General features: G+C 43.8%; 6 protein-coding genes across 6 annotated transcripts; 4 read left to right on the top strand and 2 right to left on the bottom strand.

Annotated features, from left to right (window-relative positions):
* Positions 1-7,706: 7,706 nt before the first annotated feature.
* Positions 7,707-9,603, top strand: N7518_006569 (uncharacterized protein; the record flags this gene model as incomplete). The annotated part of the gene is made up of 4 exons (XM_057187496.1): positions 7,707-7,847; positions 7,896-8,368; positions 8,420-9,369; positions 9,428-9,603. 4 exons carry the CDS (start codon positions 7,707-7,709, stop codon positions 9,601-9,603), a joined length of 1,740 nt encoding a protein of 579 aa, XP_057039199.1.
* A 506-nt stretch (positions 9,604-10,109) lies between these two features.
* On the top strand, positions 10,110-11,495 carry N7518_006568 (NAD(P)/FAD-dependent oxidoreductase; the record flags this gene model as incomplete). The annotated part of the gene is made up of 2 exons (XM_057187495.1): positions 10,110-10,319; positions 10,398-11,495. The coding sequence occupies 2 exons, from the start codon at positions 10,110-10,112 to the stop codon at positions 11,493-11,495; spliced, it is 1,308 nt and encodes a 435-aa protein (XP_057039198.1).
* Positions 11,496-11,634: 139 nt separating this feature from the next.
* N7518_006567 (fungal specific transcription factor domain-containing protein) lies at positions 11,635-14,134 on the bottom strand (the record flags this gene model as incomplete). Its single annotated transcript, XM_057187494.1, has 8 exons — positions 11,635-12,128; positions 12,183-12,366; positions 12,427-12,599; positions 12,653-12,923; positions 12,979-13,517; positions 13,564-13,719; positions 13,767-13,864; positions 14,094-14,134. The coding sequence occupies 8 exons, from the start codon at positions 14,132-14,134 to the stop codon at positions 11,635-11,637; spliced, it is 1,956 nt and encodes a 651-aa protein (XP_057039197.1).
* Positions 14,135-14,437: 303 nt separating this feature from the next.
* N7518_006566 (uncharacterized protein) lies at positions 14,438-15,925 on the bottom strand (the record flags this gene model as incomplete). The annotated part of the gene is made up of 1 exon (XM_057187493.1): positions 14,438-15,925. The coding sequence occupies one exon, from the start codon at positions 15,923-15,925 to the stop codon at positions 14,438-14,440; it is 1,488 nt and encodes a 495-aa protein (XP_057039196.1).
* Positions 15,926-16,221: 296 nt separating this feature from the next.
* Positions 16,222-18,668, top strand: N7518_006565 (GTPase-activating protein GYP6; the record flags this gene model as incomplete). The annotated part of the gene is made up of 6 exons (XM_057187492.1): positions 16,222-16,244; positions 16,295-16,412; positions 16,466-16,624; positions 16,705-17,222; positions 17,275-17,417; positions 17,473-18,668. The coding sequence occupies 6 exons, from the start codon at positions 16,222-16,224 to the stop codon at positions 18,666-18,668; spliced, it is 2,157 nt and encodes a 718-aa protein (XP_057039195.1).
* Positions 18,669-19,687: 1,019 nt separating this feature from the next.
* N7518_006564 (serine/threonine-protein kinase) lies at positions 19,688-23,570 on the top strand (the record flags this gene model as incomplete). The annotated part of the gene is made up of 4 exons (XM_057187491.1): positions 19,688-19,712; positions 20,039-20,204; positions 20,267-23,247; positions 23,302-23,570. The coding sequence occupies 4 exons, from the start codon at positions 19,688-19,690 to the stop codon at positions 23,568-23,570; spliced, it is 3,441 nt and encodes a 1,146-aa protein (XP_057039194.1).
* Between the last annotated feature and the right edge of the window lie 754 nt (positions 23,571-24,324).

Raw genomic sequence — 24,324 nt, 5'->3', positions numbered from 1 at the left:
CTAAATGCGCCTTTATAGTTACCTATTAATCGATCACTCTATATTATAATTATATAGATACCTAAACTTAATCGCTTACGCTACCTAACAGCTATATTAATAATAGATACCTATCCTAATTAAGGCTATTACTATTACTAGCTACCTAGCCCTAAATAAGAGTTATAACCTCCTTACCGGTCTATATAGAATAGGACTAGCCCATTAGACTATTATTATAATCCGACTATAGAATTAGAGATAATATAGGTACTATAACTATACTATTATTTCTACTAAGAGGGAGAGCCTTAGGACTATCTAAAGACGCAGTATCTCTATAATCTATTAAGAACAGTTAGTATAATACTATAAAGAAGTAGACGAATATATATAAAAGAGACTTATAATATCCGCGATCGATAATAAAGATATAGAATTTTTTTTTCCTAAAGTAAAACAGAGTGGTGGTTAAGAATTAATTTAAATATTTATAGTAATAAACTTAGGGAGATTTATAGGAGATTCTTATCTCTCCTATTATCTTACCTAGAAGAGCGTTTCTTTATCTATATTCCCTTACAACTACCCCTATCCTTTAAAGCCGGTATACTAATACGTTCGCTAATACAGCCCTATTTAGGCCTTTGAATATAAAATAAGGCTTTATACCTAAGAGCCGTTTATTAAGCTCCTTTTAACTTTCCTTTTATTAATTAAATATAGTATTTTGAATTTTTCTTCCCCTTTTATTATTATTAAATACAATATTTTATTTTTATTTTTTCCTTATTATTACGTACGATACCGAATAGTCCTGGTCTAGTCTATACCGACCATCCTATCCCTTTTATATACCCTTGTCGTTCCCTTTTAGACCCGTTTATAGGAACTTAATACCTTTCCTTTTTGGTTTCTTCTGTTTATATATAGTTTGAAGAAACTGAGGTAGTTTCTACCTTAGTAGGGGAGGATGTGATCCTAGACCCCTGTTATATAATCATATACGAGCACGTGCCTCGTTATATGACTATTATGTGCCTATACAGTCCCGTATGGACCATTCTGCACACTTAGGTACTCCCAACTCCTGTACTAGATTGTACTTAGTCGTTGGCTCACCCAACCCAATAGAAACCATGCGATCCTCTCTATATCATAATATCCTAACGATTCTTAGGGTTAGTATTAAGAATAATCTCCCTAGGGTAGCTATATCTATAGATTACTTCCTCCTAGATAAAAGACTTAATAGTAGTAGTATTAGCTTAATTTAGAATATAAGCCTTAATCTACCTATTAATTACTTCCCTTACCTAGACTATATACTTTACTCTGTCTTTATCTAGTATATATATTATATCTATATACTACTTATCGAATAGCTATAGGTATTTAGTAGTAATAGTAGGCTTATATATTCTAACTAGGTCTCTTACTTAATACTCCTAATATATATAGATAAATACTATAGTATCCTTATATATTCTTAGCTAGTAGTATCAGTATTTTAGGAGACTATATATTACTTCCTATCCTTTATAACCTAGTTCTATATATATACTATTAAGTGCCTAGCGCTACTTCTCCTTTCTATCTAGAATATATTATAAAATCTTAGTCTTACCTTTATACTATTAGAATAAATATCTTTCTTATACTATAAACTGTAGGTACTTCTTCTTAAAATAGTAGAACTAAGATTTCGATATTTCGTTAGGATACTATAGTATAGTTAGGTATCTAGTAATATCCTAAGATTTAGATAAATATCTATTCTCTAGGGGTATATCTATAGTATTACTATTGTATATAGCTATCCCTATTAGGAAGTAAGCTATATATATATAAGATATTTTAGTATCTATAAAGTTATCTATATCTCACTCCCTTACTTATTCTTTAATCTCTTTCGTTATTATAGGTTATCTAGATAATATATCTATAGCCCTATTCTTTATCCCTAGAATATACTTAATATTAAAATTAAATAGTTAGATCTATACTATCTACCTAGTTATAAGTATTCCTAGTAGGTCTACTATAGGATAATTTAGCTAAGTAACTAGGGTATTTATATTAGTTTCTAGAATAAAGTATACTCTATATAGCTAGTAGTAAAACTTCTTTAGGGCTATTAGTATAATATAGTATTCTAATTTACCTAAGTTATATATAGCTTATATCTCTATCTAGATACCTAACTTATACTATACTAGACGATAAACGCTATCCCTAATTTATAATAAAACCGCTCCCTATCCTTTCCCTAAAGTATCTATAGTAACTATAATAAGTAGGGACTAGAAGGTATAGTCGATAGGTATTACAGAGGGAAAGGTATATAAAATTCGCTTAATCTTATTAAAGGTATACTAATAGATATCTAGCTATAGGAATACTATATCCTTTTAGAGATTATAGTATAGTAGTGCTATAATAAGCTAGAATCCTTTAACTAGAATTTAGAAGTAGATAGTAAGGCCTATAAATAATTATAGCTTATCCTTATTTAGGGGTACTAGCTAATCTACTAGCTTAGTAACTTTAGCCTTATTAAGCCGCTATCTATTAAAATTATAAACCTACCCTACTACCTTAATCCCTAATATAGTAAACTATGATTTTTCGGTAGAAATAACCGCTCCTATAAGTTCTAATAGGTATAGTATCCTATCTAAATTCTATAAATATTTTAATATATATTACCTGATTCCTAGTCTAGTAAATTCACTATTATATTTCGTTTATACCCTAGAGATAGTAACGTTATCGAGGAAAGACTATATGATTATACTAAAGATCTTATATAGGATCTACGAAATCATATACTAAAACTAGGGAACTAAGTTTACTACTCTCTATAGGATTATGGTCTATCTTAGAAGTCCTATAGGTATCTAGATTGTAGTAAGGTCTCTATCCTTAGGGTATAGTATAATCTAATTATAGCTTAAGAAGAGATCTATAAGGGACGATATAGATATTCCTACAAAATCTTCTATAAATTTATCGATATCTAGAGGAAGGTTTATATCTCTCTTTATTACCTTATTAATTAGTATTATAATATTAATTAGCCTATATTTCCCTACCTACTTCTTCCTAACTAGGAACTATAGGTTTCGATAAGGTCTATTATAAGGTTCGAGGATTCCCTTCCTTAAGCGATCTCGTAGTATCTTAGTAACAATTAGTATTAATACCCTTAGTATTCTAAATCTAGGGTATTACTATGCCTTATATAGAACCGTTTTAATATATTATAGCGGTATTACCTTATCCCTAAATTCTAATATATCTAATATATTCCTACTCCTATACTAGTACTCCTTCTCTTTTAAATAGTAATTCTTATAGAAGCTCCTTCTCTTTTAGTAGTAGGTCCTTTCCTACTAAAAGTGACTCTTCTCTCTTAGATATTAAACGTACCCCTCTTATAATTATAGATATTTATAGTTTTAGAAGATTATTGAACTTAGATAGAATATCTATAGTATAAAACCTTATATAGTACTTCTATATATATACCTCCTACTAATTTAGATAGCTAATAGGAATTAAGCCGTTAGATTTAGAGGAGTTTACTAGCTATACTTTATCTACCTTCCTCTTATATAGGGTATTAACCTATACCTACTAGAACTTTCTGTATCTAGGTCTAAAGATCCTATAGTACTACCCTACCTTATAAGGGAGTATACTATTTATTCTAAATATCGTTCTATACTTAACCTTATTATATAACTGCCCTATATACTAGCGCGCTTTCTTAGGCTACTAAAGCGGTAAGTTATTATAGCCTAGTAGAATCTTTTCTATAGTTATCTAAACCCCCTCCCTTTAAACGCTACCTAAATAAACTAGACCTATTTTTTATTGATTTTCTTTATTTTAAATTATTTTTTACTTTTCGTTCTTTTTCGTTTCTCTGCTAAGCTTTACCGCTATTATTATAATAGATATAGGACCTACTGTAATAGTTATAAGCCTATCCTACCTTTTAAAGATATAGTTATTAGGAAATCCTTAGGCTAGAGCTAGTCCTTATATAACGAACCCCTATCTCTTAGATAATAGGCCTAGAAAGTAGTACTCTTTATTCTATCTCTATTAAAAATCTAGTAAATAACCTAACCTCCTTTATATTCTAAGGTCTATAATAGTATATCTTTTATCTAGAGTCTCCTAAGAAGAAGCTGATTTATACTCCTATTAGTAACTATAGTATAGCTTTTAGTTACTATATTACTAATAGTAACTAGTAGATCCTCTATATATACTATAATTACGAACTCCCTACTATTAATAGGTAATAATATTAATCTTAGGTTTAGCCTTATTTCTACTAAAATCTTTTAGGTATAGACTTAATTAATTATATTAACTACTAATCCTATATTAATATAGGTAGTAATAACTATTTTTCTAATTATAACCTTAATAATTAATAAGCTATAGGAATACTCTCTAGGAATAGTAGGTCTCTACCTTTTAATAGTTAGCTTAGTATTCTAGAAATTAACTTTTCTAATAAAATCCTATTCTCTAAGCAGACTTCCTATTATAGTATGGTACTAGGTAATATCCTAGACTATATTATCGATCTCTTCTTCTATTACCTAGGGAAGGTTTATAATATTAATATTCGCTTATATATAGGATAGGACCTTAGTTAATCGCTAGTTAATAAAATCTATACTTACCCCTTTCCCTATTCCTACTTAGATCTTAGGTATAGTACTAGCAAGCTTACTAATAGTAAGTATAATCTCTATATCCTATACTTTTCTTATAATAATATTAGATAGCTAAGACCTCTTCTATACGACCTTAGGTACTATTAGTCCTTATAGTCTCTAGGTAATCTAGGAAACGTTAACTTCTTTAGGTAGCTACTAGGTCTAGGTATCCTCTGGTATAGTATCCTATATTACTTCCTTATCTATAACTTCCTTAACTTAGGGTTAATACTATCCTATTTATAGGTTTCTGGTCTAGGTAATATCTTAATCTCTTTATCTTTTTATAGCCCTCCTTTCTATAGTATTTACTACCCTAGTTGGTATATTAAGGTCTAGATCGTTATCCTCTAGCTTTTCCTATATAGGTTATGATCCTAGTAGGGCTATACCTATAGATTAAGATATTATAGAATGGTATATAGGATAGCTAGGAATTCTATTTAGGTCTACTATTAAGGTACCTATAGCCTCTATAGCCCTAGTCTAAATCTAGCTAACCTTTACCTACCCCCCCTATACCGGTACTATATCTTTATTATCTCTCCTACTAGTAGTTATATTATACCTTAATACTTTACTAATTTAGGATACTAGGAATAAACTATACTATTAGGCTAGGGTTCTTAAAGGTACCTAGTATTATTCTATCTACCTAGTTATAGTAGATTATTCCTCTCTCTATTATTTCCCTAAGAATATTATATTCTATAGGGTAGGATATATATAGTCCTCTATAGGTAAAGTACTCGTATACTCTATTAACTCCTAATCTATTTATAGGCCTAGCCCTATTTAGCTTATAGTAGGGGTTATTCCTACTATCCTAGCTAGCCTATACTCTTAGGCTAAGGGCTTCTATTTATACCTATATTTCTTCTAGTCTCTAGTCTTAGGTATCTTACTAATAGTCCTAGTTTTCGCTAGACTATATAATTTTTATAAGATAGGTACTCTTAGATATTAGTTCTCTATTTAATACTAAGTCTAAGGTAATATTATCCTATTTATAGAAGTACTATCTTAGTTCTATCTATTCTTATATAATCCTTCTGACTTTCTTAAGAGCCTTTAAGTAGTTAATTTACTATAACCTTAGTAGTTCCCTTTATATATACTAGTAGATAACCTTAGTCTAGAGGTCTATAGGTAGCCCCTAGATAAAAAGATCTACCCTTTCTATATCTCCTAGCTCTCCTTTATTATAGAGATAATTAGAGATCTTATTAAATTTATTTAGATATACTTGGATATTATCTATTATAGTATATTTTATATAAATAAGCTAATTAAGGTATTCCTTTATATACTATTACTATTCCCTATTATTATTATAGTAGTACTTAAGAAAATCCTCTATAAAGCTATCCTAGTCTTTCCTTTTCTATATTATCTACTTTTTAACCTAGGACCTTAGTACCTTTATATAGTACTATAGGAGGATATTAAGAATATTACCTTTATTCTTAATACTATAGCGGTAGTAAGTATCCTAGAGCTTCCTTAGGAACTCCGATATATTAACTTTATTAAAGAAAGGTATACCTAGGGAACCTAGTATAGAGAGTACTAAGAATAGTAGTCCCTAAATTATATAGGGAATAGTGGTTAGGGTAGCTATTAGTATAATTATTAGTATTTATACTATAGTATACTAGGCCTATTCTTCCCTTCTCTCCCTTATTTCTTCCTCTGTAATCTTAGAGATCGGTATTTCTAATATAGGATCCCTAAACTTATAAAACTGCCGGAGCTCCTTATTATAGTTCCTACTTTCTTTATCTAGTAGTCTTTTAGATATCCTAATCTTTTTATATAGGGTTAGCTTTTCTATAGAAATAATAGATATTACCTCTAACCAATCAGATCCTCCTAATAAAGCTATATCTAATAAATTAAGGTAGAAGCTTATTATAGATAATAATAATAAACCTAGGGAGATAGGTCCCCTTCTTATCTTAGGAATAGTAGGGTATTGTGATTGGCTATAGTATACTAAATTCGCTTCTAGGTAATTAGTATACGTTTATATAGGGTATCGTTCTTCTTTAGGGACTAGTACTAGTAAACTAATACTAGTATAATTCCTTTCTTTTATTATTTCTCTCTTTTCTTTATTAAATCGCTCTTCTTTATTTAAAATTATATACTTAATCGTTATTAATAGTAAAATTGTCTATACTATTGAATACCATAGCTATTAGATACCTAGAATACTATATTCCGCTAGCTTATTTAGCTCACTATCGCTTATCTGTAGTATCTCTCTTAGGTATATAGCCTCGCCAGTATACTAATCAGATATTATTACCCATAGAAAGTAGGTATACTCCGGTAGTAGAAAATCTCTTATAGTCGTGTTTTTAGGGGTTAAATACAATCCCCGCTTATTCTCGCTATCGCTCTTAGTCTTATGATCAAAGTACCTTCCCAGGGACGCCATTATAAAGAGGGAAATACACGATAGGCAGCCTAGCCATATAGGCAAGATAAGGACGATACAATAATACCAACTATCTAGGACGATCAGCTAGTAAGCATAGGGATCACGTAGACCATACCATAGCATATAATCTCCTAGCGCACAAATATCTCGTAACTCGTTTTTCATTTTAGGGGTAATGCTCCTTCTAGACTATCTGCTCCCCGAGACTCTACTTGACAACCAGGCTTTCGTTTTCTCTGCCTGAGGGACAAGGCCGCTAAACTAGGCATCCCGACTTTCCCTACTGCAATAATTACAATACCCAATCCAGCCTGATACGAGCACCGGATGGCATCCCGATGCTGCAGATTTCGAAAAGCAGCTATGAATTTAGCTTTATCTTGTCCGGAGCTCAAGCTCACTGCAATAGTTCTGTGGGGTAAACGGGGAAGCCTCCGATATTTCTTGGAGGGGTCGTTGACGTTTAAACCAGTCTGTTGTCTCAAACTGATTTCTCGAGTTTACATTGTCATTCACTAAACTCAACCCTGCGATCCATCATGTCTACTACACTAATGAGACTCCGCTCGGCACGGCCTATTGGCTCTCGCCTGCGCTCTGTTCCTGCGGGACTCTCTGTTCAGACTCGGGCTAAGACTACCATGCCATTCCGTCTCCCCGATGCTCGAAACGAACCAAACGTGAGTGTGATCACTACTTAACGCACCTCAATGCTAATCACACTATAGCCTTCATACAAGAAAGGCTCCCCGGAGCGCGCCAAGCTCGAAGAAGCACTGACGAAGCTCCGCTCTCAGCTGCCCGTGCGGAGTGAGCTCTTCTATGATGGAAAATTCCAGGCAAGCTCCAAGTCTTGGGATCAACCATTGCCTGCCGAACATGCCATTACCTTTACAAACTACCCACTTGCCACCGATGAGCAGACCCGGTCAGCTATTGAACTAGCTCTGGAGGCAAAGCAAAGCTGGCAGGATACCCCATTTGTTGATCGAGCTTCGATCTTCCTCAAGGCTGCGGAGCTGCTATGCACCAAGTACCGATACGAGATTATTGCAGCTACGATGCTCGGACAAGGAAAGAACATCTGGCAGGGAGAGATTGATGCCGCGGCTGAATTGGCAGATTTCTTCCGCCTGAACTGCAACTGGGCGGCTGAAATCTTGGAGAAGCAGCCAACTCGTGGCACTGATGGCATGTGGAGGTTAGTATAACTGGTTTGAGTTGTCGCAGATCATGTGCTAACTAGTCGCAGCCGTATCGACTACCGTCCTCTCGAGGGCTTTGTTTACGCTGTCTCCCCATTCAATTTCACAGCCATTGGCGGCAATCTGATTTGCGGGCCCGCGCTGATGGGTAATGTGGTACTATGGAAGCCCTCGGCATCTAATGTCTACGCCAGCTCTTTGCTCTACAAGATTCTTTTGGAGGCTGGTCTCCCTCCCAATGTGATCCAATTCGTGACCGGTGACCCTGAAGCCATTACTGAGACTGTGCTCTCGCACCGCGACTTCGCCGGCTTGAACTTCATTGGATCTTCCGATGTCTTCCGCTCTCTGTATGGCAAGATTGGACAAGGTGTTGCTGCGAAGAGATATCGCGAGTTCCCTCGCTTCGTTGCCGAGACCAGCGGAAAGAACTTCCACCTGGTTCACCCGTCGGCCGAGATCACCAGTGCAGTCAATCACACCATTCGCGGCTCATTCGAGTATCAGGGTCAGAAATGCTCCGCCACATCTCGTCTCTACTTGCCTGAGTCTCGCGCGGAGGAGTTCCTTACTAAGTTGAAGGCTGGTATCAAGGAGATTACCATTGGAAACCCGGACAAGGATTTGGAGGCTTTCATGGGCCCTGTGATTCACCGTGGATCATTCGAGAAGATCAAGTCCGTCATTGATGCTAGCAACAAGGACCCCTCGCTGAAGCTGATTGCGGGTGGTACTTATGATGAATCTGTTGGATACTACGTGCACCCTACCGTGTACCAAGCCGATTCACCAGACCACCGTCTCTTCAACGAGGAGATTTTCGGCCCCGTACTTACCCTGTATGTCTACAAGGATGCCGAATGGGCTTCTATTTTGAAGTCTGTTGATCAGAATGGAGGCGGATTTGCTTTGACTGGTGCTGTCTTTGCTAAGGACCGTGGTGCTATCCGCCAGGCTGAAGATACGCTCCGATACTCTGCCGGCAACTTCTATATCAGTAAGTCCCACAGTACCAACGTGAATTGTTGCTATATCTGATCGTCTACCTCTTACAGATTGCAAGACAACCGCTGCCCTTATCGGACAGCAGTCTTTCGGTGGTGCGCGTGCTAGCGGAACTAACGACAAGGCTGGTAGCTCTGATACTCTGCGTCGTTTTGTTAGCCCACGGTTGATTAAGGAGGAATTCTTTGATCAGGATGAGGGGTTTATGTACCCTAGCAACCACTAAAGTTGAGATATAAAATGAATAGTTTATAAGTTTTTTGTTAACATATATGCACTTTCGCAATTTAAGCATACTTTCATTTATTTCCATCAGTTCCTCTTTTAAGATTAGTATAGGACACAATAAGAGCCGGCCTCTGTCCTTGATGTCGTAGGACTTCAATCATCTGATTTATCCATCACTGTTATGCCATTAGAATCCTATGTTTCGTATATTTTGCTTGTACCAATAAAGTGACTCTAAATGTACTCCCCTCACCATATCATACGTTATATTAATTATCATTTCCACATGTGACCTCTTACGTGGCTTGCATTTTCTTATCAAAAACATCCAAAACCCCATTTGGGCACATCGGAAGGCCTCCCGATGGTCCATTTCTCCGCACTCCCCGCGCTACTTCCAGAGAGTCGGAATTGACGCCGTTGACTCACGAAGGTGTATTGGGCTGGAGCTATAGATATCGAACTATTAGGCCATCTGTTAGAAGTTCCTCATCAAATTTCACAATGGGTATCTCCAAGTGCGACCCGATCATCATTGTTGGTGGCGGAGCCTTCGGGCTCTCCAGCGCTCTTCATTTGACTCGCTCGGGCTTTACTAATATCTCTGTCTTCGAAAGAGACGAGCAAATTCCTCCGCGCTATTCAGCCGCCAATGACCTGAACAAGATTGTGCGCGCAGAATACGAGGATCCATTCTACACCGATTTGACAATCGTAAGCCCACGATTTCCGATGCGAGTATATATAACCGAGTTGGTTACTGACCGATGTCTTATTTTATCTATTAACTAGAAAGCCATCGCCGCATGGAAAACCCCTCTTTTCGCACCTCATTTCCACCAGACTGGATTCCTCCACTGCGTGTCTGGCGACGCATCCCAAAAGGCTATCGACACCCTCAATAGATTCCGCGCTTCCGCAGAAGGGAACGATCAACTCAAATCACATGTCGTGCCCATCAAGGGCAAAGACGACATTCGTCAAGCCTGCTGGCAGCTCGACGGCCCATTGACCGGGTGGAATGGATACCTGAACCGCTTCGACGGGTATGCACACTCCGGGAACGCACTGGCAGGTGTCTACCGCGCCATGCAGGCAGCCGGCGTACGCTTCTACCTCGGAGAGCGCGGCGCAGTCGATGAAATCGTCTACGTCAGCTCGCTGCAAGGCAAGAAGAGTTCCGGGATCCGAACGAAGGATGGGAAGTTCCACCCGTCTTCGTTGGTGATTATCGCAGCTGGCGGTGCGGTGGGTCGTCTTGTCCCGGAGATTGGGAAGAAGGTCGTGGCCAAATCGTGGTCTGTGGCGCATGTTCATCTTACCGATGAAGAGACTTCTGCGCTGCGTGGTATTCCTGTCACCTATGCTCGTGACTTGGGTTTCCTCTTCGAGCCCGATCCTCAGACAAACTTGTTGAAGATCTGTCCCATGGGTGGAGGATATATCAATACGGATCCTGAGACTGGGGTTTCTCATGCGCCTGGGACTTTGGAGGAAAGTGCGTTTGTGCCGGAGCATGACGAGAGGAAGATGAGGAAGTTGCTGGCGCAGACTCTTCCGGCGCTTGCGAATTGCCCGCTGGTTAAGAAGTCGCTTTGCTGGTTTGCAGATACTGATGACTCGGACTTTATTATTGATTTTGTTCCGGAGACGTCGTCGTCGGTTGTTGTGTTGTCTGGTGATTCTGGGCATGGGTTCAAGATGTTCCCTATCTTTGGATCGTGGGTTTCGGATTTCCTGCAGGCTGGTCAGCAGCATGAAGCACGGTGGAAATGGAAGCATACCGATCCCAATGAGGGCAAGGGGAATTGGGGTGGTGATGTGAGCTGGCGCCTGGGAGAGTCAAAGGAGTTCTCTGAGATCCGGCCTACGATACTGTCCAAGCTTTAGATGATTTGAATATTTAATGTCAGCGAGGTAAACGTATAGTTAACCATTCAAGGCATAGACCGTCTTGCTTTTTCTTTCGGAACAGATGAAAATATCACTGGATATATATTTGCAATTCGTCATTCATCAGACATTCAATTTACCATATACTATGTTCTATCATCGCATTAGACACCCACTCAGTATCATAACTCTCAATCGAGTTCGCAACAGCCATAACCTCAGCCGAAGTCAGCATCGTAGTAAAATCACACTCCACATCCAAATCAGGATCCGGCCTCAGAAGCGCATCATTATATCGAATAGATTGAGCCATAGCCCCAGGAATCGGCGTTGAAGAAGGAGAAGCTGGGTCAGCGATGATATCAGCCTGCTGGAAGAAGTCAGGGACTGCTAAGTGTCGAGGCCGATCACTAGAGATACAGCCTAGTAATGTCTCGTGTAGCTGCTGGAGCTCGGATCGCCGAAATTTAGCAACTTGGTTTCCGTCTCTGATCATTTCGCCGAAGATGGCATAGGCTTTCTCTAGCCAGTTGGGGTGACTCTCTAATACTCGCGGGTCGATCGCTGGGCCCACGAGGAGGATGACAGTGGATACGAAGACTGATTCTAGATCAAAGGGGAGGAAGGTTTCTAGAATTTGGGTGTTAGTCACAAGGGCGTATCTGTAGCGAAAGTTTCTTTTACCTAGGAGGCCTTGACTCTGTAAACTGGAGAGAATGCTGATGATGTTCTGGGCGGATTCAAGACACATTTGCATCAGGTTTCGGACATTTTGGGATGCATTGAGGGATTCCAAACAGCTTTCTGGGGACTCGAAGCGGATCTTAAGAAAGCAGAAAAGAAGAGGTCGGGTGGCCAGGATGATACACTGAATATGGTGTGAGTACTCAGCGGATGCAACTCTTCCTGCAAATAATAAGACACGTACCTGGTGGTATTGAAGATGTAAGTATGCTGATATTCGAGAAACCCCGCTGCCTGGGTCCAAGTGTAGCGGAAATGACTCGCGAAGTTCATCGGCAAGCCCTGCGATGTTCGCCAATGCTGCTTTTGTGCTAAGTAGAAAAGTCCGGTTAAAGCGCCCATTGATAACATATATTGCTGTTGGTTTTGTTAGAGGTGACAATTAACGATGGAGGCTCAGGAACTCTTACTGCTGTTCACCTCGGCAATAATCTTGGACAATTTGATGTGCATGCCCAATGACATTGTCTCTGATGGGTCTGCAAAGGTGGGGAGCTGGGTTTGCACATATCGGTCATTGATCGACTGAGGCAGACCCATTAAGGATGTCATTTCTCTGTCCAGAATGTAAATAGTCCACCAAATTTTGCTGGATCTTTGAACCATGTCATGTCCTAAATCCTCGACTGGCATGCTAGTGTGCATTCCTTGTGCCATAGCCATCCGCATGGCTTGTCCGATCTAGAGCATTGGTCAGCAGAGTTTTTCAAATGAGACGTTCCTTTGGAGATCTTACGTAGTTATGTGCCGAAGTTCGAAAGTCAACACACTGGTAGTATAAGGCGATGCAACATAGGATTTCCGTTCCCAGCATAGGATCACGGTACAGAGCAGTCGGATCAGGTAGAAGTTGCAAAGCTTTAACGAAATAGCACACCCCTGGTGGTTTTCTACCTTGAGCCTTGGGTTGAACAAATCCTTTCCCAAATGCCAGGATGAGGAGAAAATGGATGTACCACAAGCTATTTGTCATAGATTGCCCATCTCCCAAGTAAAACTGATGCAGAGAGCTCATGAACTCTCCTTCTTCAAAAAGGTGATATAATTGCCCGCACCGAAATTGAACGGCGTTGATCAGATACATGGTGTGATCGCGAGTCGGGACAACTGGAACATCTGGGCCCGGGCTTGTTCGTAACCCATCCCATCCCAGCTCATAGGTCGTTTCATCAAAAATCAAAGTTTCTGTAGGTAACACATTATGATAGAGGTGCTGATGTGCCAAGCTGAGGACTCGCCGGGTGAACGACCAGTTGGATGATGTTCCAAGATAGACTGTAGATGTTAGAGTTGCGCATTCCAAGAAACCGGCATAACCTACATGTACGGCCATTTGACGCAGACATAAAAGCAGGAGGACCGGACGATAATGGGTTAGCTAGCCCAGAGTCCAGATCCTCCAGGTCTTGGGCTTCATCAAGATCCTCTGGAGGACTAGTCCTCTGCAAAGGAGGTACATCTTCGCGATCTTTGGGATCTGAAATAGGTTAATAGGTATCCATTTAAATAGAAAGTAAGACAAACCAAAGGTCTGAGTATCGAAATTCGGGCTGAAAGGGCTCACTTGGCCCTTCTGGCTCTGCTCTATACGCGCAATCTTCTGCTGCAGTTCCAGAATGTAACTGCGATAAATGTGAGATATCGATTCTTCTTAACACTCCATTTAACTTGCCCTCTTGTTACCAGGATTTTCTGGTCATGGTTATCAAAGACGCAAGTGAGCTTTCGCCTGCTACACTTTTCGCAGGGCTGCGCCCCGGAACATTTGATCTTCTGTCTCCGGCATCGCACACAACTAAATTGTCAGCGGTATGCATTTCCAAGGTTCTATTAATTTAAGATGCCACTCACGCATTCGACGATCGTTTTGCGAGTCTTCCATTACCCGCCATCTGTATTGTGATATGTTAGGAATCAGCGTGGCCGAAATGCGGGGGCCCGTGAGGCCCATGAGGGCCGTGAGGGGAATGTGTTGTTATCAGAAGGCGAAAGACGAATCAGACGGTTTCGCAGGGATGTGGATACAAAATCTTATCTCGAGGGAGCAGGGAAGTATGAGAGGATGAAAGGAGGGAAGAGATAGGGATGTCGTCGGGTTCCCTCCCGATGATCCAAATGATTCGAGTCATTTGACATTTCCCTTTGTTCTACCCATCCATGTACACCTTTTTTTTTCCTATATACATATCTAGCTTTCAACGCTGCCCAAGGAGATTTCGATTCGTCTCCCAAAATTGCCTGCATGCTGTGTGACCCCAATGCTCAGTCCACCACTCTCCAAAGCTATCTTGAACACCTTGTTCATCCACCCGTAACACCCGCTCGTCTCTCTTAAGCGAACAGAGTGCACATGGATGAGATGCCTTTAGTGCGCCCTGGTCCGCCCGTGCCGTAATAACCTTGAGCGCACTAGGATCTGGGATCGTAGGGATTGGCCGCTGGCCCGCCGCTTGTAGAATAGCATTGAAAATCGCCGCCCGTTCACGCCAAGTAGTCAGCACGTCAACAGCATCTTGTTCCTCTTTGATGTTCTCTTGCTTGTTCACGCTGTTAAGTTTCATACCACCGGCTTTGCCGGAACGGGCAGGACCAATTCGCATGCTTTGACTAAGAATTGTGTCACGTTTCCACCGGAGACTTCGTCCTGCAATTACGCGGGCGGCCGATTGAAGTACATTGTGAATATTTAAGGCTGTTGTTGAAACGGTGCTTGAAGATGAGGATGACGGTGGGGCCGAAGATCGCAGTTGGGATTTTGCGAGTGTAGCATCCTTCTGAAGATTGTCAAACACATCCAAGAATAACTCGAGAAGGATTGATGGTGGTGGGATATTTGTTGGACGGACAGTTGCTGCGGGGGCTGTGGTCCCAGAAACAGAGCTAGTAGGAGCTGGGCTAGGGGTGGTGGGTTTGGATTTAGGCACAGGCTTGACACTAGGTCCATCTGAAAAATCACCCCAGTCGTCAAAGGTGTCGTCGTCCCAGATTGGTGCAGGCGGCTTAGTGGATTTGACAGGCGGTTTTGTAGGCGGTTTTGCAGGTGGTCTTGTTTTTTTCTCGGCGACCTTGGGGGGAGGTTGACTAGCAGGAACATTGTCGAAATCACCCCAGTCACCAAACGAATCATCCTCCCATGTCGCCTGATTTTGGCTATTATTAGGTTCGAGGTGATGGTTCTTTTTGGTAATATTCGAGGGAAGTTTCACAGCCGGTGCAAAGTCTTGCAATGAGAGTGAATCGAGCAAGTCAATTGTTTTAGAAGCTTGCGGACCATCTTGCCGAGGCTCTGAGCTTGGAGATATAGCTGTTGATGAATGTCCAAAAGTGGATTGTGCATTTAGCGTGTTTGAATCAGGGACCTCGAATTCGCCCCAGTCATCGTCTGCATCACTTGCTGGTGTGTCAAATGCTGCATCGAATAATACATCACTATGTGGATTCAAGAGAATGTCAAATTCCTGACGACCAGGTCCCTGCCACGAAGCTGCTGGAGTTGCAAGTTGACTGGCTGCTCCCGGAGTCGGATTGGGACGTTTGTTGTGCTGCACACTTCCCGATGACCCGAAGAAATCGATGTTCTCGTCGTCGAAGGATGAGTTTTTCTGGTATTGCGATGGCTGCTGTTCGGGCCTATTGTCCGGAGCAGGCGTCTGACCAAACTCTGCTAGCAGATCAGCGGACATCTTGAATGTACACTTGTATCATGAAGCTGTGAGAGGTGACATAAAAGTGCAGCGATGCAGCGATGCAGCGGTGCAGCGGGTTTCTGCAGGGAGGGCGACACAAGATCGAATATGCCAATGTCAGCCGCACTCTATATCATTTAGATATGCAAACTTCCCAATCCGAACTCAACCGGAGTATAGCGGTGGAACATCGCAAGGGCCGAGTAAGGGCAGTAGCGCGAGATAAGGCACGGGCGGTCTACTATCGCCCGCATCCCCCTCACCTTCTATTGTTCTCTCCCTCATCCTCAGCAATGAGAACCATTGAGGAGACCAGGTATTTCCCTCACGCTGTCTGTCCATTTTTACTTTTACTGACCCTCACAGCAAGAGATGGGACATTTTGTTCTCCGACAACAACACGACTTCCGACCTCCGAGCGGTGTTGCAATCCGAGCAAGGAGGAAACCTGTGCAATGACGGACTGAGATCAGTTTGCTGGAAGGTTCTGGAGATTTGACAACCTGAGGTGGAGATATATGCTCATTCTTCGTGCAGGCATTTCTACTCTTCGACGGGTTGGATAAGACTGAATGGGCGCCTAAGCTGGACGAATCTCGGGGTGCCTATCGTGCACTGCGAGATCATTTCTTGAAATACATCGAACATCCAGACGATTTAGAGTCGACTGTTGATCCGCTGGCGGATGATGAGCAGGTATATAAATTACCCTCTCGCTGTGCTCCGCCTAACTCGAAGAACTCTCCGATCTAATCATTTTTTGTTGGAACAATCAGTCCCCTTGGCAAACACTCCGACACGATGAGACGCTGCGTACCGAGATCCTACAAGATGTCGACCGATGCTTGCAGGAAAACTTCTTTTTCCAAGAGCCCGACACGAAAGCCAAGTTGACTGATATCCTGTTCGTCTACTCGAAGCTCAATCCAGATGTCGGTTATAGGCAAGGAATGCACGAATTACTCGCCCCTATTCTCTGGGCAGTAGATCGAGACTCGGTGAAGCCACACCCCGAAGGATTTGATGCGAACAAGGTCACAAGTGAGGGTTTGATGCTGGAGATGCTTGATGCACAATTCGTGGAGCATGATTCATTTACGTTGTTTCTATCTGTCATGCAAACGGCCCGTATATACTACGAGCACGGCGAGACACGGTCAGCCAATGGCCAGATGGATGTCATTCCGATTGTTGATCGGTGTCATTATCTCCATAAGGAAGCTTTGGCGATTATCGATCATGAGCTCGCCGAGCACCTCGAAGCTGTGGACATATTACCGCAAATTTTCCTAACGTAAGCTGCTTTCAGATACCATCTACTTTCTTCTGTACTAACTACTGAGAAGCCGCTGGATGCGCCTTCTGTTTGGGCGAGAATTTCCATTTGATGATGTCCTGACGATGTGGGATTTACTGTTTGCTCATGGACTACGGTCCGATCTTGTTGATTTCACGTGCATTGCAATGCTGCTTAGAATTCGTTGGCAATGTTGGTCGACCACAATTCCTCATCGTATCTTGTTCCGCTGACGTGTATCATTTAGTGCTTACGGCCGACTATACAACTGCCTTGACATTATTGCTTCGCTACCCTTCGCCCCAACCACATACAGCTCAGACTTTTGTGCAGGATGCACTATATTTGGAACAGAACCCTACTGCCGATCGAGGCAGTTTCATCATATCGAAATATTCAGGTAGACCGCCCGATTACAAATTTCCCAACCAGCCTAGTACACGGCCCACGAGGAAGGCCTTCCTTTGGGAAGACTTTAAGAAACGCAGTGAAAGCAGCCCACCTGCTGGATCACCAGCCCGAAACAGCCCCAAAAGTCTCGAATCTCTTTTCCAAGACGTCTCCCAGGGAATCCAACGTCGGACAGAGACCTGGGGCGTAGCCAAAGCTGTCCGAGGCGCCGTGACAGAAGCCAGGAAAAATATGCATACAATGCATTTTGAAGCCAATATGCGCCCTAGTTCGAGGCCTGTTTCCGCGACATCAGCCTCGGATATGGCGGCTACGGCGGCCTTGGGCAGACTGGAAACGAAGATCAATCTATTTGAGAAAAGAAACCAGGCGTTGGCAACGATTCTGCGCGAGGCGCTGGATGACCTTGGATCGCAGCTGGCAAATATCAAGGACCTGGATTCTGATACGACCAACGCAGTGAAGCAGGCTCTGGTCAAAGTTGAGAGTGTCCAGATCTGCCTTGGAGACTCTTCGATACCAGTAGATCCCCCTCTTGACCCCCGTGTAGACGGTGAATTGAACCAACCAACCGAGTTACAAGAGACAGTCACATCCACAACGGGCAAAGCCGAAGGCAAAATTGTGGCCAACGAGGGTCAATCCCCAACAATAAATCCTGTCAAAGCGGATATGACCGGGCCGAAGGCCGAGAGTGGAACCAATTCTATCCTAGACACAGCAAGTCGGACGAACAGGAAGAAGGAGAGTGCGCGGACAATACCCTCGCGATCAACTGTGCGAACTTCTATGACCGATTCGGGATTCTCGTGGATGCTGGGCGGTGGTCGGAACCTGTCCGGGTTTGTTAGCTCGACATCGCCGCCGCCTGAGCAGACGCGACTAGACCAAACTCGAGGGAAGCCCAAACCCAATGCCTTGTTCGGAATGAGCGGAGATGACAATCTGGGGTCCGACTCCGAGCATAGTGAGTTGGCGCTGTACAGCCTTCGGGGCTCTCGGGACCCTCTGTCAGGGACTGGCCCACCATGATATCTCCGGATTAGGTCAAAGTCACTGCTTGCGTATGCACTGGAAGTACCCGTCGACATATGGGCCAAGGCTAGTCCCACTTCTTATCTCCTGCCAGGCTGCATTATCACTCAATTCCCGCACAGAAAATAGGTTACAGACCACGCCATTAACCGAGACATTTATTTGGCAGAATCTAGTTTTTTTCAATCCCATCTCTGCCTCGATCTACGATGTGAAACAGTCTTTCAACTTCATAGAAAGTTAGTAACCAAAGGGGCCAAAGTCCCACATTAAAACGCTCGGATCTATTAAGAAAGCCACTTTGCATCATCTCGAGTCTTTTCGATGGGAAATAACTTAGCCATGGCATATCTCATTGGCGGAGCGAGGGAAGTGGACTCACGTATTAGAGTGGTAGCTTTGTACTTGGTTCTATTTAAGATATATCAGCCATGATTTCTATCTTTTATAGATCTCAAGGGCTGATTCTCAAATTCCTCCGCCACATGGGATAGAAATGTCGATCAGCCGATCTGGATAAGACAAACCATCTGTACAAGGTAAAATGTTCATTTTGTCTTCTATATAATTTTATTTCGAAGGAGAAATGGCTGTAGCAACATAGAAACATAGAAAACATAGGAAAAATGAGTTATTACATCACGGAGGGGGCCCATTTCCCTTTTTCTCGCATCTGGCATTTTCCTCTCCCCACCCTCTCTTCCCCGCTGCTCTTTTTCTTTTTCTTCCCCCTTGAAAGATTCTCCTCGACCTCCTCTGCTTGTTCTTACCTTTCTGCGTGCCCAGCCGCGACGCCACATATGCCGCCTGAGACCCTACGAGGCAGCTGCCCGCCCAATCCCCGTCACAGTTGCGAATGACCGGATACATGTCGCATACCCTCGATACATTCTCGATTGCTCGCCTCCATTGAGCCTATTTCTCTTTGTCTCCCATCTGATCATCTGAATTTAAAGCCGAGCATAACCAAAAACTACAAAAAGAGAGACAGAAGAGAGAGAAGAGAGACCTCGGGGATGGGGTCGGCTTACAACCCTGATGGTCAGTGACGCGCACATGCTTTTTCTTCATGTTGATCGTTTAGTCTTTGTTTCTCATTTCATGGGCCTTGGGGAACTAGTGGAGGTGAGGGCGAGAAGAACGGGTTACCGTGGTACTCGGATTGGGCTTACGACTCATCGAGCACCGGAAAGGAAGGGGCGCGAATCGCTTTTTCCCCAGCCGATCACGGTCACCCGCTGGCACATGCTCAGATATGCACCTGACCGTGGAGATGAACCGTCTGATCATTCCAAACCGTCACGTTTCCTGCAAGGCCCATGGAATGGAAACTCCGAGACGCGCCGATTGACTTGATCATAAGCTAGTGAATCACGCTGATCAAGACTTAGGCGAGCCGAGTCCTCTTTCGTCGCCGTTAGGACCTCTCTCTGAGTCGCCCGAATCCGAGTCCGGATACAACCTTTCTTTACAGACAGACCAACTCAGGAGCTCGGTGGGCAGTGTTTCTTCGGGATACGAACCTCTCTCCAGGTCAGCCGATTATATTCTTTCGACTCCTTAACATAACGTTGACACCTTCTGTACTTCAACAGATCCCCGTTATTCGACAGCGACCATGGAATTGGTCCATCTGGACTGGATCGTATACGCCAAAATCAACCCTCGAGAGTACTGACCCTTCCAAACATGTCTTCCTCGTCGCTATCACTAGCACCTATGACTGGCCAGCGCCCCTCTCCCTCTCCCCGTTCTCGCTCATCTTCTCGAGCTCACACCAATCTTTTGTCGAGCCGAAGTTTCACGGATCTAGCGGACCTACACCGGTTTCCACTGGAGTCGCTACACTCCTTTTCCTTTGCCCAGCAGTCCGAGGAGTTTCTCCACAGCCGTCAGAACATTCTCAAAAGGTCTGTTGATTTCATGCGCGACCGGATGGGATGGGCCGCAACCAATGCCGCGATCGCCAGCGCACAAGCAAACGCCAGTGGGGACACGGAGATGCAAGGTATGATGGACCTTTTGGCCCGAGCGAATATTCTCGAAACCCAGGACAACCAACTCCATGGCCGTGGACCCATCACAGGACCCGCAGAGATTAATGGCGACAATATCTTCGAGAAGGCCTTCGCAGACGGCAATTCCTCCCCGGTCAGCACCCGAGACGGCGCCCAGGATTCCATTCCTTTGGGATCACATCCCTCTGACAGCTCCCAATTGTTGAGCCCGGTGCCCAGCGATCGTATCTCCAACCAAAGGAGGGAGCTGGTCTCTGCACCTACATCCAGGCGCGTAAGCTTAAAACGTACATACACGGACCTATGCTCAGTCTCTATCAGGAGCAAGCTGATGGAAACTCTAGCACAACCATACACCTCTTCCGCGGATCCTTTCGCCTCGCTCAATCCCTCGTCTGCTGGATTAGGATTTCAGATCCCCGCCCTCCACGCCCATAGCAGCAAATGGACCCCGGCTTCCCAGGCCGTGTTCAGGACCGAAGCCAAGGAACCATGGACCATTCTGGCCGCTAATGATTTGTCGTGTCTCATCTTTGGTGTTCTTCAGTCCGAAGTTCGCCATCTCAGCATCCTGGAGGTTGTACAGAAGGAGCACCAGGAATGGCTCAAGGCTAAACTTCGAGATCCTAGCACTGACGTCGCTGCCCGCATGCCACTACAGCCCGAAAGAGCTAACATCTCCGCCGTCAATCCCAAGTACCGTGGTCTTGGGAACGGAGTGACAGCACAACTCCTCAGCAAACCATCTTCACGAGAACAGTCCCGGAGAGCGCAGACTGATGACGGATATGGCTCCAGCACAAGAAACGCCCGAAACAACAACCACCCGGCCAATAAGTCACGCGGTGTCTTGCTGTGCGGTGATGTGGTACCGATTCAGAAGCGCAATGGGTCACGGGGATCCGCTAGCGTCTGGGTTATGGAAAAGCGTGGTGGCCTGATCTGGGTCTTGGAAGAAATAACAGAGAATATTGCCTTCATCGAGTGTGATGATTCATGGAAAGTCGTGAGTGCCAAAGGTGAAGTCGAAAAAATCTGGGGCCCATCTGTCGTTCAAAAAGGCCAGTCGATCACCGACCTTTTACCTTGTTTGCCATCGGAATCTCTTGAGACATCCCTCGAGAAGGGATTGGCTAAAATCGTGGAGCTGAGGCACTTTGCCGCCCGCACTGCGGCTGGCGTTTGTATTCCCGTCGCTGTCGGCAAGGGAGAAGGAGATTATACTATGCAAGTCTCCAGCTTTCCTCATGTCGCAGGCATGATGGTGCTCTCGTCCTCGTCATTGAACGTGATCAGCTCCAACTCTGTGTTCTCTTCGGTTCTCTTCGGTCAAGAGAGACCGGAAGGACTTCACATCACTCAGCTTGTACCCGATTTCGATGAGATGCTAGACGTTTTGACCGAGGAGGACAACGTACCACTAGTTGATGGTATTGTCATACCGGAACACAGCTTCCGACGTGCACGGACACTTTCTATTCTCCGCGACGGAAAAGCAAATGCCGCCTCTGTGTTTACAGAGCCAAGTGGCTTGCTTGCCAAGCATCGGGATGGCTCGACCATTGTCGTGGACATTCAACTGCGCGTGGTTCAGAGTGGCACCTGCTTCTCAAAGGACAAGACAGAGAAAAGCAGCAAAAGCAGCAAAAGCAGTGATCGCACCAGTGACTCTGATGAGAGTGATGATACCGTTGCAGTCACAGAGTTGGTCTATGCTTTGTGGATAACCTACTCGAGACAGCTCCACGCTGCTGGACCCGCTGCTGGCCTGTCGCCATCATCTGTCCCAAGTTCTAAGCCTACCTCACCCACACATGACCCTGATTCAGATCGCCCGTTAGACGCCGGTGTTGCTGCCCAGACGGAAAACCCCAAGATTTCTGTGGAGATTGAAGCTCCGACGTCAGCACTTAGTCAACAACTCAGTGAGGCTGCCTCTGAGCCTCTGACCACCCGTCCCCCGCAGCCCGTTCCTCCGGTCTCGGCTGCCAATGCGAAGAACGACCCTCCGGCGAAACGAACGATCAACGACTACGTGATTCTCGAGGAGATGGGACAAGGAGCCTACGGCCAAGTCAAACTGGCCCGTTTAAAGAAGCAGCCTAGTAAGAAGATGGTGTTGAAATTCGTCACGAAGAAGCGGATCCTGGTGGATACGTGGACTCGGGATCGGCGACTCGGGACTGTGCCATTGGAGATCCATGTTCTGGACTTCTTACGGCGGGATGGGCTCAAGCACCCTAACATTGTGGAGATGGAAGGCTTCTTCGAGGACGATATCAATTATTACATTGAAATGACTCCTCACGGGCTTCCGGGAATGGATCTGTTCGATTATATCGAGCTCAAGGCCAACATGGACGAGCTGGAGTGCCAGAACATCTTCCGACAGGTTGCGAGCGCCATTAATCATCTCCACACCAAAGCCCTGGTGGTACATCGTGACATCAAGGATGAGAATGTGATTCTTGATGGAGAGGGACGGATCAAGTTGATCGACTTTGGGAGTGCGGCGTACATCAAAAACGGGCCATTTGATGTCTTTGTGGGAACCATTGGTAAGTTTCCATCTCTTTGACCGAGGAGGATTCAGTGCTGACTATGTTTGTTAGATTATGCCGCGCCCGAGGTCTTACAGGGCCGGTCGTATCGAGGCAAGGAACAGGACATCTGGGCTCTAGGGATTCTCCTTTACACCATCGTCTACAAAGAGAACCCGTTCTACAACGTCGATGAGATCCTTGACCACCCCCTCCGAATTCCTTTCCTTCCTTTCTCGGAAGACTGCATTGACCTCATCCGCACGATGCTCGATCGTGACGTTGACAACCGACTCACCATTACCGAAGTGCTTGAACATCCTTGGATGGTGGTGACTTGAATCCCTTCTCATACGACTCTACTCTCCCTTCTCCCTCCGCCTTTTACTTATTGACAAAAAAACACAAATAACGCGATACCCCACAAAGTTACGTTTTGATGATGGATGCCAAATTTTCCGGGAAACTGGGTATCATTTCGGGGCCGGTGTGGAGCGAGTGTCTGTTCTTCTAACTTCCCTAGGACCACGTTGATGATGATGATGAACATCAACGCATGATTTGTCTTACTTCTTTTATCGGGGTTTATACTTATCGAGCTTTTTTCACCCCCTTTTCATGGCATTTGAATTTGCGATACCTTTTGCATATCTCTTTATGTGACCTAGAGACCTAAGAGGGCAGACTTACATACAACGTACGGAGTACGGCTTTGATTAAATTGCGGGGAACATTTAGCGTACGTTCTCTTTCTGGCAAATAGTCTACGATAGCCTAGGCTATGACTATCACCTCTCCACCTCAAACGAGACAAACATGAAACTTACCGTAAAATACAAAGTCGAACCTCGGAAGACATACATATGGCATGTTCAATTCCATGGTTTCTCTGCCATCGTACCACGGGTTAGTTGTCTTCCCCGCACGCATCCCACCAGCGAAAATAGTCCGAAAGAGGCGAAAATGAATTTAACGGGTTGCCTCTCAGGATTCAGGAACGACTTCGCCTTCGGGGTGTCCCTGGATCGGTGCCTCGAGTGGATTCCCGCTTGGGTATCTTCTGTTCAAGGCGTCGTCAGCCGAGTGTGCACTTGG

This window comes from Penicillium psychrosexuale (genome assembly GCF_028828465.1).
Source record: "Penicillium psychrosexuale strain IBT 29551 chromosome Unknown utg000004l, whole genome shotgun sequence".
Taxonomy (NCBI): domain Eukaryota; kingdom Fungi; phylum Ascomycota; class Eurotiomycetes; order Eurotiales; family Aspergillaceae; genus Penicillium; species Penicillium psychrosexuale.
Note: the sequence above shows the minus strand (reverse complement) of the source record. Positions and strands in the feature narration are given on the sequence as shown.